Source organism: Xyrauchen texanus, chromosome 20 (genome assembly GCF_025860055.1).
Source record: "Xyrauchen texanus isolate HMW12.3.18 chromosome 20, RBS_HiC_50CHRs, whole genome shotgun sequence".
Taxonomy (NCBI): domain Eukaryota; kingdom Metazoa; phylum Chordata; class Actinopteri; order Cypriniformes; family Catostomidae; genus Xyrauchen; species Xyrauchen texanus.
In genome coordinates, this window is record NC_068295.1 from 3,216,172 (window position 1) to 3,231,491 (window position 15,320).

A 15,320-nucleotide genomic window follows, 5' to 3' on the forward strand; every position below is an offset into this window, starting at 1 on the left:
ACGAAAAAAATAAATAAATAAAATAAAGTGATAAAAAAATCGTATATAGCCACCTCCCCAAATCCAAACATTTACCATCTCCAACGGCCCCATTGTCCATCACGCAAGAATCAGTATGCGGCAAAAGCTGTAAATTAAGAACTAAAGACAATTATAAATGTAAAGATAATTATAATAATCATCATAATAAATAAGCCTAATAAATTCCCTTGTGTTCACTGGATTGAGCCTCGTCGCATTTTTCGGGTGGCGGTTGCTATTTCACACCCTGGGTGCTCATAAAAAATAACGAACGCTCATTAAATCGCTCATAGAAAATGCTCTTAACAGCTAAGTTCGTTATTGGGAAACGAGGCCCAGAAATCGATGCATGTGCATGTCTAGGAGAAGCGCTTTCATTGCACTCATGAACGGCAGAGCTCACTGCGCACATATTAAATCAGATGCTCATCTGTGGCTTTCTTTCGTCTTCTGGGAGGTCGCTAGGTGGTTATAAGGATGTTCTGGTTGGTTACTTAGTGGTTGCTTGGATGTTCAGGGTGGTTGCCAGGGTGCTCTCGTGGCTTCTAAGATGTTCTGAGTAGTTGCAATATGGTTACTAGGGTGGTCTGGGTGGTTGTTAAGTGGTTGATAAGGTGTTCTGTGTGGTTGTCAGGGTGACTTGGTGGTTTCTAAGATGTTCTGAGTGGTTTTCAGTTGTTTTTAGGCTGTTTTGTTTGGTTGTTCAGAGGTTGCAAAGGTGTTCTGGGTGGTTGTCATGTTACTCTGGTGGTTTCTAGGATGTTCTGAGTGGTTGCTAGATGACTGTTGGGTGTTTTGAGTGGTTGTCATGTGGTTTCTAGAATGTTTTGGGTGGTTGTCAGATGGTTGCTTAGGTTTTCTAGGTGGTTGTTGGTGGTTACTAGAGTGTTGTGGTTGGGTGTTGGTTGCTAGGATTTTTTGGGTTGCTGCCAGGGTGCTCTTGAGGGTTCTAAGATGTTCTGAGTGGTGGCTGGCTAGATGACTGCTAGGGTGTTTTGAGTGGCTGTCAAGTGGTTTCTAGGATGTTTTGAGTGGATGTCAGGTGGTTGCCTAGGGTGTTGTGGTTGGCTGTTAGGTGATTGCTAGTATGTTCTGGGTGGTTGCCCTGTTGTTTTTTTAGGAAGTTCTGATTGCTAAATGGTTGCGTGGTCTAGCTGGTTGTAAGGTGGTTGCAAAGATGTTCTGGGTGGTTACTAGGCTGTTCTGGTTGGGTACAAGGTGGTGGCTTGAATGTTCAGGGCAGTTGCCTGGGTAATCTTGAGGCTTCTAAGATGTTCTGAGTGGTTTGGGTGGTTGTGTCGATGCTCTGTGGGTTTCTAGGATGTTCTGCATGGTTGCTAGATGGCTAATAGGGTGTTCTGAGTGGTTGTCAGGTGGTTAATAGAGTGTTCTGGGAGGTCACTAGGTGGATGCTAGGTTGTTCTGGTTTATTACCAGGGTGTTCTCTTGGCTTCTAAGATGTTCTGTTTGGTTGCTATATGGTTACTAGTGTGGTCTGAGTGGTTGTTAGGTGATTTCTAAGGTGTTCTGATGGTTGCTAGGGTGTTCTGATTTGTTGTCATGTGGTTTGTAGGATGTTTTGGGTGGTTGTCAGGTGTTTGCTAGGGTGTTTTGGTGGTTGCCAGGGTGCCCTGGTGCTTTTTAGGATATTCTGAGTGATTGTTAGATAATTGCTAGGGTTGTCGGGCTGGTTGTTAGGTGGTTGCAAAGGTGTTCTGGGTGGATATCAGGGTGCTTTGGTGGTTTCTAGCATGTTCTGTGTGGTTGCTAGATGGTGTGAATGGCGTTCTGTGTGGTTGTCAGGTGGTTTCTAGAATGTTTTGGATGGTTGTCAGGTGGTTGTTAGGGTGTTCTGAGTGGTAGTTGGTGGTTGCTAGGGTGTTGTGGTTGGATGTTAGGTTGTTCTGGTTATTTTAGGATGCTCTCAGTTATTGCTAGATGGTTGCTATGGCAGGCTGGCTGGCAGAAGACAGAAAATAATATGGGGTTAAAACAACATGAGGTTGAGTAAACAATGACAGAACTTTCATTTTTGGGTGAACTACCCCTTTATGTGTGAGCAACTGTAATAGTGAGTCTTAGCAAACACCACTAACAAGAGCGAGAAAGAGACTGTGTGATCAGGGAAGTCCACAGTCACTCCACATTACCGAAACAGCGTGCAGCTCTCTCCACACGAGGTCTCACAGAATTGGCAGGAAAGGTCATCAACACCACGTGGAGTTTCCAAGTGAGAACAAATGAGCACATTATAACAAACCACATCTAAATGGTATCTCAAACACACTCCTGCATACTAAACAAAGCAGCCCGGGCAGGAAGAGTTCATGATTTTATGGGTCAGTAAGGCTATATCAGGATTGTATCTGCCACTCTGCTCTCTAGATTTGAGTCAGCCATTAACAAGCATTGATTGACCACTAATAATATAACTAGTAGTCTCTAAAAAGACATATAACATCCTGTCTTATAGGAAACTTATTAACCGTCCATTGTAGAGAAGTTCAAAGAGATAGCAGCTAAAGAGATGGAGATGTGGTGGTGCACAGCAATACCTGGGTCCATCGGGCAACTTCCTGTCGAAAGAGGTGCTTCGCGGGATGGCAGTCTGAGCGTGCTGGAGCATCTGTTGGCACGGCAACCGTTCGGGACCCTGTGTAGGGGAACCACGGGGGAGGGGCTGACTGCTGGTGGGCACACGGTGCCACGTGGTGTTTCTTTTGAAGGGGGTCTTGTACTCGCAAGGAGTTCCTTCACTGTCTAGCTTATACTCCACCATCGGGATGCGGTACAGCTCTGAACAGCCCCTGTGAGAAAAAGATCGAAAGGATTATAGTAGAGCTGGGCGATTAATACAATTTTATTTTCAATTATGATTTTTGCTTCCAACGATTATGAAAACAATATAATCGAGATAAAACGATTATTGTGCCGCATTCCATTTCGCAATGAAACACACTGGCATTATATCTTTAAAGCATCGCTTATTAAAGTTCAAATAAAAAGGAAGCAGGTTATGAAATAAAGTCCAAAACTGGCATTTCTATGTGTGGTCAGCGCGACGTCTGTGACCAGGGAAGAGACTGAATCTTCTCACGGCTGGTGCAAACTCTGGCGCGGGGATGCTAGTCACTCACGTGCTTTTTTTGCAGCTAGATACATGATGGCTCACGGCGTAGTGAATCACAATATATGTGTCACATTCACTGAGTGTATCTTATTTTGAAGAAAGCTCTATTAAGAAGAGAAAGTCAACGTCATTGCATTAGATATAAAAATATCAAAGCAAATTACATTTACAGTAAAGAAACACACCGTAAATCTTAAATCTTAGTGGAATGAGTCCATAATTTATGTGCTGCATTCTAGTGATGTTTTGTACATCTTTTTGAATTAATCTTTTAACTGCTCCCGACTCATATTTCTCATTCACTGGTGTCCCTTTCGAAGCCAATAAGCTCTACTGCTTTTAATGCCTGTTAAGACTGATTATATAGCAGGAGCCAATAGCATTCGAGTGTGGGCTGTGAAGGAGCATATTACTGGTTTCACCCGCTGAACGAATACGCCCTTCACTGAACAATCATTTGAGTGTGAACGAGATGAGACGTTTCGTTCATGAACAAACTTAATTTACAGGTACACTAGTTCACGAACGAAATGACTTTGTCATCTCATTTGTGAACAAAGATCTGCTGATCGACTGAACAGGGGAGGCATGTCATTCGTTCAGTTTGGCATGCGAGTCAATCAAGTTCAACAAAGAGAGAAAGAGGTGAAATGCACCAAGACAAATTTATAGGTATGTACAAAACATAATTCCCAATTCTTCTTGGTAAAGTCTAGCATTTGACAAAATATAAGAAAAATTAGACCTGCCATTTGTAGTGAAAACGGTTATGCTGTTTGGTGTCTTCATACATTTGTACACATGCAAATTTCATTAATTTTAGTGCAAGCCAATAGCATTTGAGAGCGGGCTGTGAAGGAGCATATGATTGGTGTTGCTGAACTAGTGTTCAGTCATTTGAGTCTGAACAAGACAAGAATTCATCATGAATGAACTGAATTAATTCAGTCATCTCATTCGTAAATGAGGAGCTGCTGTTTGCCGGATGGATTATGAATAAAAGTGAGTGATGACCACACATTACAATGACATACGGACATTATTGAAACTCTAGTATTGTCTTGTTTTGTATAGCTTGTAATAAAGTTGTGCTCAGCACTTCACAGCATTGTTGTAGTCAAGTCACTAGATCTCGAGTCCGAGTCATCACTGCTCAAGTCCGAGTCCAAGTCACCAATATTGTGTAAATTAGTCGAATTGCCAATGATTTAAGAATTTGTTCCTCATATCTTTTTCTATGTATGTGCTGCCACATAGATTCCAAAAAATCCTTTATGCGTTCTACACAAACCTGTGCAGGTAAGTTTCCTACTGAAGTGAAAGTTTTGAGAGGACTTGAGTCGCAACATGTTCTTTGTTAACGGTTTCTGTCATTTGAACTTTTATATTGTCAGTAAGCATCAGAACATCATTCTTACAATACGACATTAACCATGTATTATGCACCACTGACCAAATGGCGAGTTGATTCCTCAAGTTCCGGTATTCTCCCTCGCTATACCACATCTTCAAAAGCAGAATATTTGTATGAATAAACAGAGTTATTTTGCATTATAATAGATTAGCGAGTACACATGTCATGTTTGAGTGGTACATGCACTCTCTGAACGAGAGCAGTGAGATTTGATTGTGCGCATCCAGATTTGAGTGAAAGCATTGGAAATCCGTGTGCGAGCGTAGAGATTCGCGCTCGCACAACCGGTACATGGCGTGACATGCATGCGGTCTCATGCCATAAAAAGGCAGAACGCAAAAGTTAATGGTTATAATGAGTCCTCTCCTCCAAGTCAGAATGCACTCATTGCTCGAGTCGAGTCCAAATCCGAGTCATTAGTGGTCAAGTCCGAGACGAGTCACGAGTCTTCAATATCGTGACTCAAGTCCGAGTCCTGGACTCGAGTACTACAACACTGGTTCAGAGTATGATAGATATGCTTTGTTGTTATTTGTGGGAAACGCTTATGATGCGTAAACACTCTGCAGTGCTGAAGTCTCTTAGTAAGTTTGTTGACACGCACATTTTAATAAAAAATTATTTGACAAGTTCACGTCGTGAATGACTTTGTGATTTTGGTTCAATGTAAATACTCGTTCAAAATGACTTGTCCTCATGTGTGCACACCGTCCCAATGAGCGATAGACGGACAATGACCCACAGCCATTGAAATACTGAGAGCGAAAGAGGAGGGCAAGGTATTAGGAAGCAGGAGGCAAAATGTAATTAGAAAATAAACACACTAAATACAGCTGTAACAGCCGTTTTTTCACGGGTTATGTGAGGATTTAAAGGAAGATAAGTGTACCATCTGAGAATTTGTGTACAATAGGGACAGATATGAGCAGGAGGCACACTAAAAGACTGCATGGTGGTGTTGTGGTCTAAGCACATAACTGGTGATCTGGTAATCAGAAGGACACTGGTTCAAACCCCACAACCACCACCATTGTGTCCTTGAGTAAGACACTTAACTCCAGGTTGCTCCAGGGGGATTGTCCCTGTAATAAGGGCTCTGTAAGTTGCTTTGGATAAAAGCATCTGCCAAATACATAAATGTAAATGTAAAAGCTCAGTTACAGGTACTGCACTAAAATAACTCCGAAATCTGCTCTAAACATCATGTTTGGGAATATTAAGAGAAACTGCTACGTTTTTTTGTTACGTCTTTTACTATTTTGCGCTTTATTATCATTCAGTAAAACACAGACGACCAGGTGTAACGGTGATGTATAGCATGTACATTTGAGTTCAGATCACCCAAAACTCATCTTAATACCAATGTTCACACGGTCACAGTAGGGGACGAATTGTCGTGTAGTTGATGCACTATAGTCCTGAAGTGTTCGCACCAGCACAACGAAAAACCGGATTATGCCGACTGCAAGTTGTGTAGTGTAAGCTTGGCTTTAAGTGTCCAAATACTTTTCAGAACCACTGCAGAGTAACAACGTTGTACAACTGTTAAAGTCTAAGAAGAAATGAAAAGCTGGCAAAAAATACTGAGAAGAAACAGAAGGACGTCAGATTGGAGAAGCTGGGCGAGGTGCGGGGTTCTTGGGTTGAAAGAGAGCCTGAGGTTAAGAAAACAGTCTGCTCTTCAAAACGGAAAAAAGAAAAGTTCTGCAATTCATCTCTGGAGCTATTGTCTCGATGAAGCTCTTCGGAAGGTCACATTCTCTCCTCTTGATTTGCATAACTAGCCTACAGGCCACTCGTATCAATTAGATGCAAAAGACAGTTCTGAACATCTAAGATGGTGAAGTCCTACATCGACTGAAATGTGTTTTAAATTGAGCTGCATACATTAGAAATTTCCCAATTGCCCTCTGGTTTTCGTTGACCTTGCAGTGCTCATAAAGGCAGTGAACACTCGATGCTATGGTACATTTCTGGCAGAGTACCCTGGCATGAAAAATGCAGCACCAACACGGCAATGCAGGCATTTTCAGAAGATAATTTTCATGAAGAAATTATGCTGAAATGCATTAAAGAAATGTTCTTGGTTCAATACAATACAAGGTGAATAGCTATCCAACCGATGGAAGTGTAAACAGGCCTGAAGGCTTTCTGCCTACAGTAGAAACATGATCCAAATTTAATTTAGGTGCAAACATTTTATAGATTCAAAATGTTGTTTCTGAAATGCACTTCATCCCATATGGCCAAATAAAGCAAAATCATTTACTCCAAGCATCATGTGTTTTTCTCCAAGACAAATGCTTAGAAAGACTGTTAAGAACTAATGGAAAGCTGGGATATTTGGTGTTTAGACCTGTAATGATGCAGTCCAGATCTTTGCAGAAAAACATTTCTAATATATAAAAAATAGATATAGAAGTGAAGATCCACATGTGTCACTTATTCCTAATAGTAGCATGTTTTGGGACTCTCAAAAATGGAATTTAGGGTGAAAAAATACAGGTACAGGTTTCAACATTATTTGCACTTCAGACATGTTTTGTTGGAGATTAAAAACTAGCTTCATAGTATGTAACCCACATTTGATTTTCGACCATGAAAATACGTCAAATTTAACAATATACGCTTGGAGCCACATTGAGAGCAACATATTTAACTATGTAGAACCTTAAGTATGAAGATACAAAAGGAAGGTTTCTTCTGAACCAGTATCTATGACGATATTTCAATATATTTACGGTATAGGCTTTGGAAAAACACGGGGGCTTCCCTGCCTGAGAGAACAAGGGAGGAATGTGATTATACACACCCGGTCCCTTATCAGGCTAATTAAGCATCCGAGAGGGATAAATGCAGATTGCGGATGGAGGTAAGAGGAGAGAGAGATGTCCGTCATGTGTGCGTGTTTGTCTTTTGTTTAAGTTAATCATTAAGATATTGTTTATATCGCCAGGCCGGTTCTCGCCTCCTCCTTTCCACTGAGCTGCTTTACAAACACAAACGTGTTTTTTCCCAATTTTGGACTCACAATTGGCATATAATGCAACAAAGGGTGTTGAAGTAAACTGATTTTAGTAAAAGACCTACCTATCTTGGTGTACAAATAAAATAGAGATGCTGTCACTTTTCTAAGGTTATTTTTTAACCTGTAGTTTTGCTCCAAATTCATAAGCGAAAATTGTCATTTTGGACCCCCTCTACAAAAATAACGTATAACGTATTACTCGGAAATATTGATTCATGGCAGTTAATTTTTTGGCTTTCATTGTCATTTATATTTATCTTTATTTAGAAAAATGTTGGTTTGACATGGAATAACCCAGTTTTCTGTACATAATACAATCCATCTTCAACCACTTATCCGAAGTCAGGTCGTGGGGGCAGTAGCTCCAGCATCCTTACCAGATGCCCAAACCACCTCAACTGACTCCTTTCGACGCAAAGGAGCAGCGGCTCTACTCCAAGCTCCTCACGGATGACTGAGCTCCTCATCCTATCTCTAAGGGAGAAGCCTGCCACCCTTCTGAGGAAGCCCGTTTCGGCCGCTTTTACTCGTGACCTAGTTCTTTCGGTCATGACCCAGCCTTCATGACCATAGGTGAGGGTAGGAATGAAAATTGACCGGTAGATTGAGAGCTTTGCCTTTCGGCTCAGCTCTCTTTTCGTGACAACAGTGCGATAGAGCGAGTGCAATACCGCCCCCTCTGCCCCGATTCTCCAGCCAACCTCCCACTCCATTGTCCCCTCACTCGTGAACAAGACCCCGAGGTACTTGAACTCCTTCACTTGGGGCAATACCTCCAAAGGAGGTATTGTCCCGAGTAAGTAATACCACACAATACAATGTTTTTGCACATATATCATGATAAAACCAAGGTATTCTTTAAAGTACCTTGGAGTACCATGTACATATCAACATATCATGATATTACAATCTTATAGCATCACTGCAACATGGTTCCACCACAGTACTGCTTCGAAAGGGAGGGAAATCAGAAGGATAAAACATAAAAAAATAGACTTTCACATCAAGCACCCTATTTTCACATCTCTTATTTTAAAGAGCCCATAGATGCCTTTTTAAGGTTGTGCATAGTTCAGTCTGGGCTGGTGAAATATGGGTCTAATATTAGCCTAACCCAGTGAATATATTTATTTACACAAGAGCAGCATAATATGGCCTTAACATCATCTACATATGGACATTTTTAAACATGCCGCCCATATATTAAATATGTTTTTCAAACATGGCTCACTTATGGATTGCACATATAATCAGTGGGTAAATATTTGCAGTAAGATTTCAGACTAATCAGAGAGCGTGGGTAATATTGCATTGGCTCTACTCTTCGAACCTACACTTGAAACTTGAGATTCATGATGTGCTGTATATAAGAATGTGCCAGTTTTTATACATGTCAGTGAATGTTTACATTGTGCCATATACAACGTAAAGTAAAGGGTAACTGTTTTAAATCCAGGCTAATGTTTTGCTAAGCCTTTCTTTTAAGTGGGTATTTTATCAGTTCCATACATAGCTGGACGCGTGGTTGACATGTGCAACTTTCTGGGTCAACATGAAACAGCTTTCACAACCATTTGGTGGTGGTGGTGTAGTGGTCTAAGCACATAACTGGTAATCAGAAGGACGCTGGTTCGAGCCCCACAGACACCACCATTGTGTCCTTGAGTAAGACACTTAACTCCAGGTTGTTCCGGGGGGATTGTCCCTGTAATAAGTGCTCTGTAAGTTGCTTTGGATAAAAGCATCTGCCAAATGCATAAAAATGTAAAAAAAATTAAAAAACATTTGAAATTAGTGAAAATGGTTACAACAAGAAATTTTTGGGGCGGGACTTAATTTTATCCATTGGGAATTGATTGGATCTTTTTTTTCTTCCCTTTCACGCTATTCTCCACGGCATTCACGCACAACTCAGCACACGCCCCACTGAGTGAGAACCACATTATAGAGACCACGAGGAGGTTACCCCATGTGACTCTACCCTCCCTAGTTTTGGCCTTAAAACACTTTAGTTATATTGACTTCAAGTTTATAAGGTGAGAAGCAACACAAATTTAATTCATGTTCACGTGAAAATTGTTGTTAATGCTCAAAAACAATTTCTCTCGTGAACATGTAAGCCACTGTGAATGAGCTTTTCTTATAATGCTCATGAATGCGCAAGAGACATCAAGGTTTTCTACTGAAAAATTATTATATAGACCTTTTGAATGTCTTGAAAGTAGGGCTGGGTGATAAAATGATATCGATATATATCGCGATAAAGAAAATCCACGATAAGCTTTTGAGGAATTTCTGATATTTACTGCATGTCGCTAAAACACAAGCAGTTCGGCTTTCTCAGGCTGCTTTTCCACTGGGGTGGATGAAATCCGCTCGAAGGCGCTCACAGCGCTAGGAGAGATCTCGCTCCACACCGCTGCCAATCCTACAATCCACCTTACGAGCATGACGCTCGGCTTTCATAGGAATTAATTTAAAACGCTCTCAGCTTCGCTCACAACGCGCCAGTGGTAACGTAGGGTCAGATTGGAGGAACTAGCTTGAACTAGCTTGCTAATGCTAGCTGCCTTGCTAAGACTTCATGTTGCATCCTCTCATCGTCTCTAGTGAAGAGCGCAACAGAACAACAGTGATGTGGACAACAGCTCTGATCTTTCTGCGCTGTAATCTTGAATATTATTCTCTAGCACCAAACATGCATCGTTTCTGCCCTGTTCCGCTCTGCACACGTCGCCTCTTTTCCCTGCATGTGTGTAGACATGAAGCGCTGCATGAGTTAACGTGGTTTCAAAGCACCTTTTAGACCATACCGTTTTTCCCTTCTAAATGCATATTTATTAATCAGCATGTTACAAGTCTTTAATAATAAACAAATACAATAAACAAATCGATTTCTGTTCTAATTTTGTGAAAATGAATTCGATGTCTGGAATGGATAAGGAAAGACTAAAGTTACTATTTGGTAGAGTAGTCTCTCACATTAATGAAAATTTTCAACATTTTCTCTCGGGACACCCCTGAACCCACATTCAGCATCCTTCCACAGTCATGAGGGCTTCTATGCCCCATACTTGGGTATCTGAATCTAAATAAATATATAAAATATTTCATTTTAATGTAAAAATATTCCAATAAATACTGGACTGCTGTCACTATGCTTCAGAACAAACAGATGATCTTTTAACATTCATTTTCAATTGATAAACGGTAAAAGACGGTAAAATTGGATCCCGCAGATCCCACAGTCCCCACTGCTTTGGCCGTCTCAGGACCCCCTGTGCAGTTTTGTAGAAAATGTTTGGACAATTTAACATTTTTTCTTCTTTACTTCCATCAACTTTGAAATAAAAAAGAAAGTGCAATGTGTAAATGTATATCGTGATAAATATCGATATCAACCAAGATTATCGTGATGACAATTTTGGCCATATCGCCCAGCCCTACTTGAAAGACTTGAAATATGATGCAGAAGTCGCATAGACTACTTTTATGATACTTTAAGGTCCTTTTTGAAAACTTTAAAGTGAGTCCCTATCAACTGGCATTGTATTGAAAAGACATGTCACGCATCTGAAAGTCAGCCATTTGGGTTTGGAATGACATAAGACTTTTGGGTGAACTATCCCTTTAAGAAGCCAAGAGAAAAAGTGTCTATCCTTTACTTCACTCTATAAACGTTTTGTGTTCCAAATATAGACAATTGTTTTAATTAAGATGACTGATGGTATGTGACTCTGCGGGTGGATTTCTACTTTTGTACTTGGTCAGACAAGCACCTGAACCATAAAGGCGCAATCTGCTTTGCTGTGACTCATCAGACGTGCTGGGATGTGTTTCATCAATAATCAAGCACCCTGCGTCGTTATCATTAGGAAAAAACACTGAGCGTCCATGTGCGTCAGGCCGCAGCCCAGCTGGCGAGCTCTCTTGGTCACATTACGATACTTTTGTCGGCACACAAGCGGCTGTCTGCTAGTTTCCTCTCGTGGTGCAATAAAGGTGTATAAGGGACTCCAACATCAGCGATCGCCATCTGTTTTCTTCTCATTTATGCCATTGAGTGCATCTGCGCCAAACATGTCCCAGGAGTATGACTAGGTGAACAACAATGATTGAAGCAATGTGTTCAAAGCAAAGAAGTTGAATTTAAGTTTAAAAGAATGATCCAGGTTCAAGACAAGTTACGCTCAATCGATGTTAGTTAGTTGTGTCAACTAATCTTGGATCACATTACTTAAGTTTTAAGTAAACGTCATTCAATTTGGTTAGATTCCTCTGAAAACACTGAGTTAATTTGATACAGCGGCAAGAACAAATGTGATCCCAACTTCATCAAAGTCACGAGTATAGACAAACACAATGTGCTTAAGATAACAACACACAAACAATTATAATCGTTCATGTCTTTATTGAACACATCCCATTAAATTTTCACAGTGCTGTGGAAAAAGTAAGTGAACCCTTGGATTTAATAACTATCCGATTCTCTTTTGGCAGCAATAACCTCAAACAAGCATTTCTGGAAGCAGCGGATTAAATCTGGACAACGTTTAGAAGGAATTTTGGACAATTCTTCCTTATGGAACTGCTTCAGCTCAGACATATTCTCAGGATGTCTGGTGTGAACGGCTGTCTTGAGGTCATTCCACAGCATCTCTATTGGGTTAAGGTCTGGGCACTGACTGGGACACTCCAAAATGTGGATTTTCTTTTTTTAAGCCATTCTGTGGTGGATTTAATGACCGTGATGTTTAGAGTTATTGTCCTGCTGCATCACCCAACTTATACTGAACATCAGCTGGTGCACAGTCAGCCTGACATTATCCTGCAGGATATCTTGATAAACTTGGGAATTCATTTTTCCTTCTGATGGCAAGATATCAAGGACTCGAAGCAGCAAAGCAGTCCCAAAATATGATGCTCCCTCCACCGTACTTCACCATTGGGAGGATGTTTTCATGTTGGTATGCGAGTGCCCTTTTTATGCCATATAGTGCTGTGTGTTCTTCCCAAATGATTCAACCTTAGTTTCATCAGCCCACAACACATTTTCCCAGTTGTGTCGCTGAGTGTCAAGGTGGCCTTTTCCATTTCTAGAGAGAGTAGCTACAGTACTAAATCATCTCCATTTACAGACAGTTTGTCTAACTGTGGATAGATGAATATCTACGCTCTTCCAGATAACTTTGTAACCCTTTCCTGCTTTATGCAAAGCAACAATTCTTGATCGTAGGTCTTCTGAGATCTCTTTTCTGAGAAGCATAGTCCATGTCAGCAGATGCTCCTTGTGAATAGCAAACTAAAAATATTTGAGTGCATTTTATAAGTCAAAGTAGCTCTAACCCACACCTCCAATCTTGTTTCTTTAATTGAATGCCAGGTTTGCCAACTGCTGACTCTAATTAGCTTTTGTTGATGTCATTAGCCTTGGGGATAACATACTTTTTCCAACCTACACTGTGAATGTTTGAATGATGTATTTGTAAGGGGGTTCAGATGGGCAAGGAGGAGGCAAGAACCAGCTTCTCAATATAAATAATAATTTAATGAAAACTTAAAACAAAAGCACAAACATGAACACACACATGACGGACATGCCCGTAATTCTCTCTCTCTCGAACCGTTGTCACCGGCCACCTTTATCCCTCGCGCGCCCCATCAGGCCGATTGGGGAACGGGCGCGCGACATTATAGCCCGGCCCCGCCCCCCTCCGCTCCACACTCCTCCCGGCGTTACCTCAGGCCGGGGTGCCACCGGCATGACCTACACCCCCCCCCCCCCTTCCCTGGGGAGGGGCGTGCTTTGCGCCCTGTCGGATCATCCCCGCCTTCCTCAACCTGGGAGGAGACAGGAGGGGAAAACAACAACAAAAAAAACAAAATAGGCGAGGGAAAAGGCCAAAACGGTGCGAAAGAGAGAGTGAGAGGAGAGAGAGAGAAAAAGCTCACTCACCGGTTCTCTGATGTACCGTCGCATGGTCCTCGAACACTCCTCCACACTCTCCTGCAGACGACAGCTGCTCCTCTCCGGACGAACCGGAGTCAAACCTCCAACCCCCAGCGGACAGAACGCCCCAACGCTTTTCTGGTGGCACATGGGGACACTCCTCGGCCCCTGGCAGCGGCCCTACCGCTCCAGGCGGTCGGGGAGTTGCTTCCCTCCTCCCCTCGTGGACGGCGGTCTTCTCTTGACCCCTCCACCTCTCTGGGGACGGCAGGCACTCCTCCGCCCCCGGCAGCGGCTCCCTTGCTCCAGGCGGTCGGGGAATCCAGTCCCCACTCGCCCCGCGGACGGCGGCCGTTCCCCGTGTCCGGGCGGTCGGGCTACTCCGTCGCCCGGCAGATGGCAGCGGCACTCCCCTGGGTGGACGTCAGTGTCGAGGTCTCTGCGACGGGCATCGCTCCTCCTTCCCGGGTTTTGGCACCAATGTAGGGGGTTAAGATGGGCAAGGAGGCGGCGAGAACCGGCTTGTCAATATAAATAATAATTTAATGAAAACTTAAACCAAAAGCACAAATATGAACACACACGCATGACGCACATGCCCGTAATTCTCTCTCTCTCGAACCGTCGTCACCAGCCGCCTTTATCCCTTCAGGCCGATTGGGGACTGGGCGTGCGACATTCTAGCCCGGCCCCGCCCCCCTCTGCTCCACAGTATTCAATATGTACAAGAACAGTAAATAATTTATGTGTTATTAGTTCAAACAGATTTGTGTTTGTTCATTACTGTAACTTAGATGAAGATCAAACCATAATTTAACTTTTTTGTTAATTCCAAAGGGTTCACATACTTTTTCTTGCCACTGCATGTCATTTTGTTAAGTAAATGTATCTTGTGGATGTTTAGATATTATTTTCACATGAAAACCGACAAAGATAATGAGTACGAAGGTTGTTACCTTCTTGGAGCTCCGTCCTGATACGGTTGAATGATGACGACTTTGACGCTGACGGAAGTCCGCAGTAGGTCGATCATCTGTTCGTGGGTCAACGTCGCCACTGCCACCTTACAGATCTCCACTAATCGGCTGCCCTGGCGTAAGCCCGCCTTCCACGCATAACCAAACGGTTCCACGTCTGCCACGATGCCCTCGAAGTTCACATGGAAACCGAGCTGTCCAAGACCGTTCCTACGCAGGGTCATTTCTGTGGTCTCACAGCCACGGGTCACAATCTGCACAAAGGGGAGAGAGAGTTCTTTATAGTGACTTGACAAAAGGACTATTGTAATTTAATTGTAACTATTGTAATCCTGCGTCAATATTAATTAATGACCGCCTCTATAGTGAAAAAACATCATTGCCTAAATTACATCATCGCTCCCTTGGCCCCACACACTGGTGCTCTTTTCATACTCAGAGAGAGAGAGAGAGAGAGCAGGACAAACAGGTCTAGTGTGGCCTAACTATTCTTGAACACCAAAGGAGACCCATCTGGATGATTTTTAAGTATCTGTGAATATAAACTTGCACTAGACAGACATCTTTGACTGTTGTCATGTATCTCGTGCTGCTTTTTAAAGATGCATTTTCAAGTTACAAGTCTGAAAAGGAAACCCCATTCGATTACATTCAGCTGCTGCCTCTTGTTTTGAGCACAAACACGACATGGACACTTTCTTTCGCTCATCTGCACTATTTTTAATTGCTGGTGTATGTAATCATGGACTAGATGGACATCTTTGACCATTTTGATGTGTACTTTATGCGTGTGCATCTAT

The 15,320-nt window shown here is 42.3% G+C and overlaps 1 protein-coding gene across 3 annotated transcripts in view; it reads right to left on the reverse strand.

Annotated features, from left to right (window-relative positions):
* The window catches only part of LOC127660429 (signal-induced proliferation-associated 1-like protein 2), a 212,756-nt gene that overhangs the window by 63,120 nt on the left and 134,316 nt on the right, over positions 1-15,320 (reverse strand). For all 3 annotated transcript variants that reach the window (XM_052150646.1, XM_052150647.1, XM_052150645.1), the window contains exons 9-10: positions 14,500-14,774; positions 2,577-2,828 (exon numbers count right to left, since the gene is read on the reverse strand). In XM_052150646.1, coding sequence (XP_052006606.1) covers positions 2,577-2,828; positions 14,500-14,774 — 527 coding nt within the window. The remainder of the gene's footprint in view (positions 1-2,576; positions 2,829-14,499; positions 14,775-15,320) is intronic.